The 1,624-nt window shown below is 41.1% G+C and overlaps 1 protein-coding gene across 1 annotated transcript; it reads left to right on the forward strand.

Moving 5' to 3' along the window:
* Positions 1-19: 19 nt before the first annotated feature.
* Positions 20-1,012, forward strand: O0I10_013259 (uncharacterized protein; the record flags this gene model as incomplete). Its single annotated transcript, XM_058493060.1, has 3 exons — positions 20-243; positions 309-600; positions 659-1,012. 3 exons carry the CDS (start codon positions 20-22, stop codon positions 1,010-1,012), a joined length of 870 nt encoding a protein of 289 aa, XP_058336174.1.
* Positions 1,013-1,624: the final 612 nt, after the last annotated feature.

The raw sequence follows: 1,624 nt of genomic DNA on the forward strand, positions 1-1,624 counted from the left end.
GTCTTCTGGGTCACCAATGATGTTAAACCGTAAGGTGTTTGCATTTACTGCATCCAATACTTTGTCGTCACCTACTGTGCTAGAGAATGAGGTACTTGGCAAGATGTTGCCATACTCCTTTGTGCCAATTGCGCGTTACACTGGGGCAGGGTCTGCACCTCGACCATCAAGGGCAGCACGTGCAATTGATGCAACAGTCACCATTGCTCCACCTCCAGCACCTCTAAATGAAATACCACCAGAGTAAGTAATCCATTCATTCCTTTTGCTTGCTTCCTTCTATTTATGCTTATTATTATGCTCATTAGGTTAGAGGAAATTCATATACACATGATGCGCACTGTGGATGAGTTGGAGAATTTGACACGTCGACGTCGTTGGGGTCCTTTCACAGAGCTTAGGAGTCAGCTGCGTTGGTTTGGCTCTTGCTCAATGAGAGACTATGCAAATAAGCTCATTTATGCATATTTGCAAGGTGCTGCGAATATGGCGAACAAGCTTCTTGGCAACGCTATTGACAACTCTAGAGCAAGACATTTCTATGAGCAGGTCAATGCTGCATCCTTTGTTTCAGAGGAAGCGTTGGAGTCTATCTTTCCTGTAAGTCTTTTAGCATTCCTATTATTCACTTTCATTTCTCATTCCATAATTATAATAGGCTGAATTAACACATATTGGTGAACCAAAGTCCAACAATATCACTTCGGTACCTGAGTATCTTGCACAGTGGGTTTTCCAACCAGTAGATCAGGTGACCATGGAGGGGTCACAGCTTGTAGGAGTTATCGACCTTGGTCAAAATTATCGTCACTTGAAGGAATCACGGGTAGCATACATCATCACAGTACGCACTTTGAAAAGCACTGGCAGGTTAGAGGATGCATGTAGATTGTATGATACCATCATGGATTTGCTTGCTCCTATGAAGGTTACATTCATGCAAGATAGCAACAAGTGCGTTACAAAGGGCAATGTTAACCGTGTACCCAAGATCAAGTTTGTATCCTTTTAGGTTACCTTTTTTCCCTTTGCTTTTCTTCTGTTTTTTTTCTCTCTACAATCATTCAACCTTTTGTCTTCCCTTTCTTTTGTTGTGTGTGTATTTATACCTTACTCTCCTTTGCTTTTATGCCTTGCTCTCCTTTTTTCTTTTATGCCATTTTATCTTTTGTATGTCCTCTGTTTTGTTTACCATATGCTAGATACATTTATCTCCTTCATGTTTCTATATGCTTACCAATAAATATGACTTCTTTATTATAACATGGCCATGGCTACTAATGCTATCTGCATGCTTTATTGCAAGCTCATAGTCAAACAATTTTGTTTTCTATGCATTGATGTCTATGCTATACACCATTCTGTAGCGAAGGACCAGGTTTATAAGTGACTTTGCAATTTCAGGGTGATGCGATCACGTGAAGGCAACGTAACAGGCCATTGTAGTTGGAGGGACAAAGTGAAGACGCATTTTATTTGTCGTCGTAGATCATCATGCGATACACCATTCGATAGCGAAGGGCCAGGTTTATAAGTGAATTTGAAAACTCAGGGCAATGCGATCACGTGAAGGCAACGTAACAGGCCGTTGTAGTTGGAGGGACAAAGTTGACATGCAAAAACA

This window comes from Lichtheimia ornata (genome assembly GCF_029851405.1).
Source record: "Lichtheimia ornata isolate CBS 291.66 chromosome Unknown scaffold00373, whole genome shotgun sequence".
Taxonomy (NCBI): Eukaryota; Fungi; Mucoromycota; class Mucoromycetes; order Mucorales; family Lichtheimiaceae; genus Lichtheimia; species Lichtheimia ornata.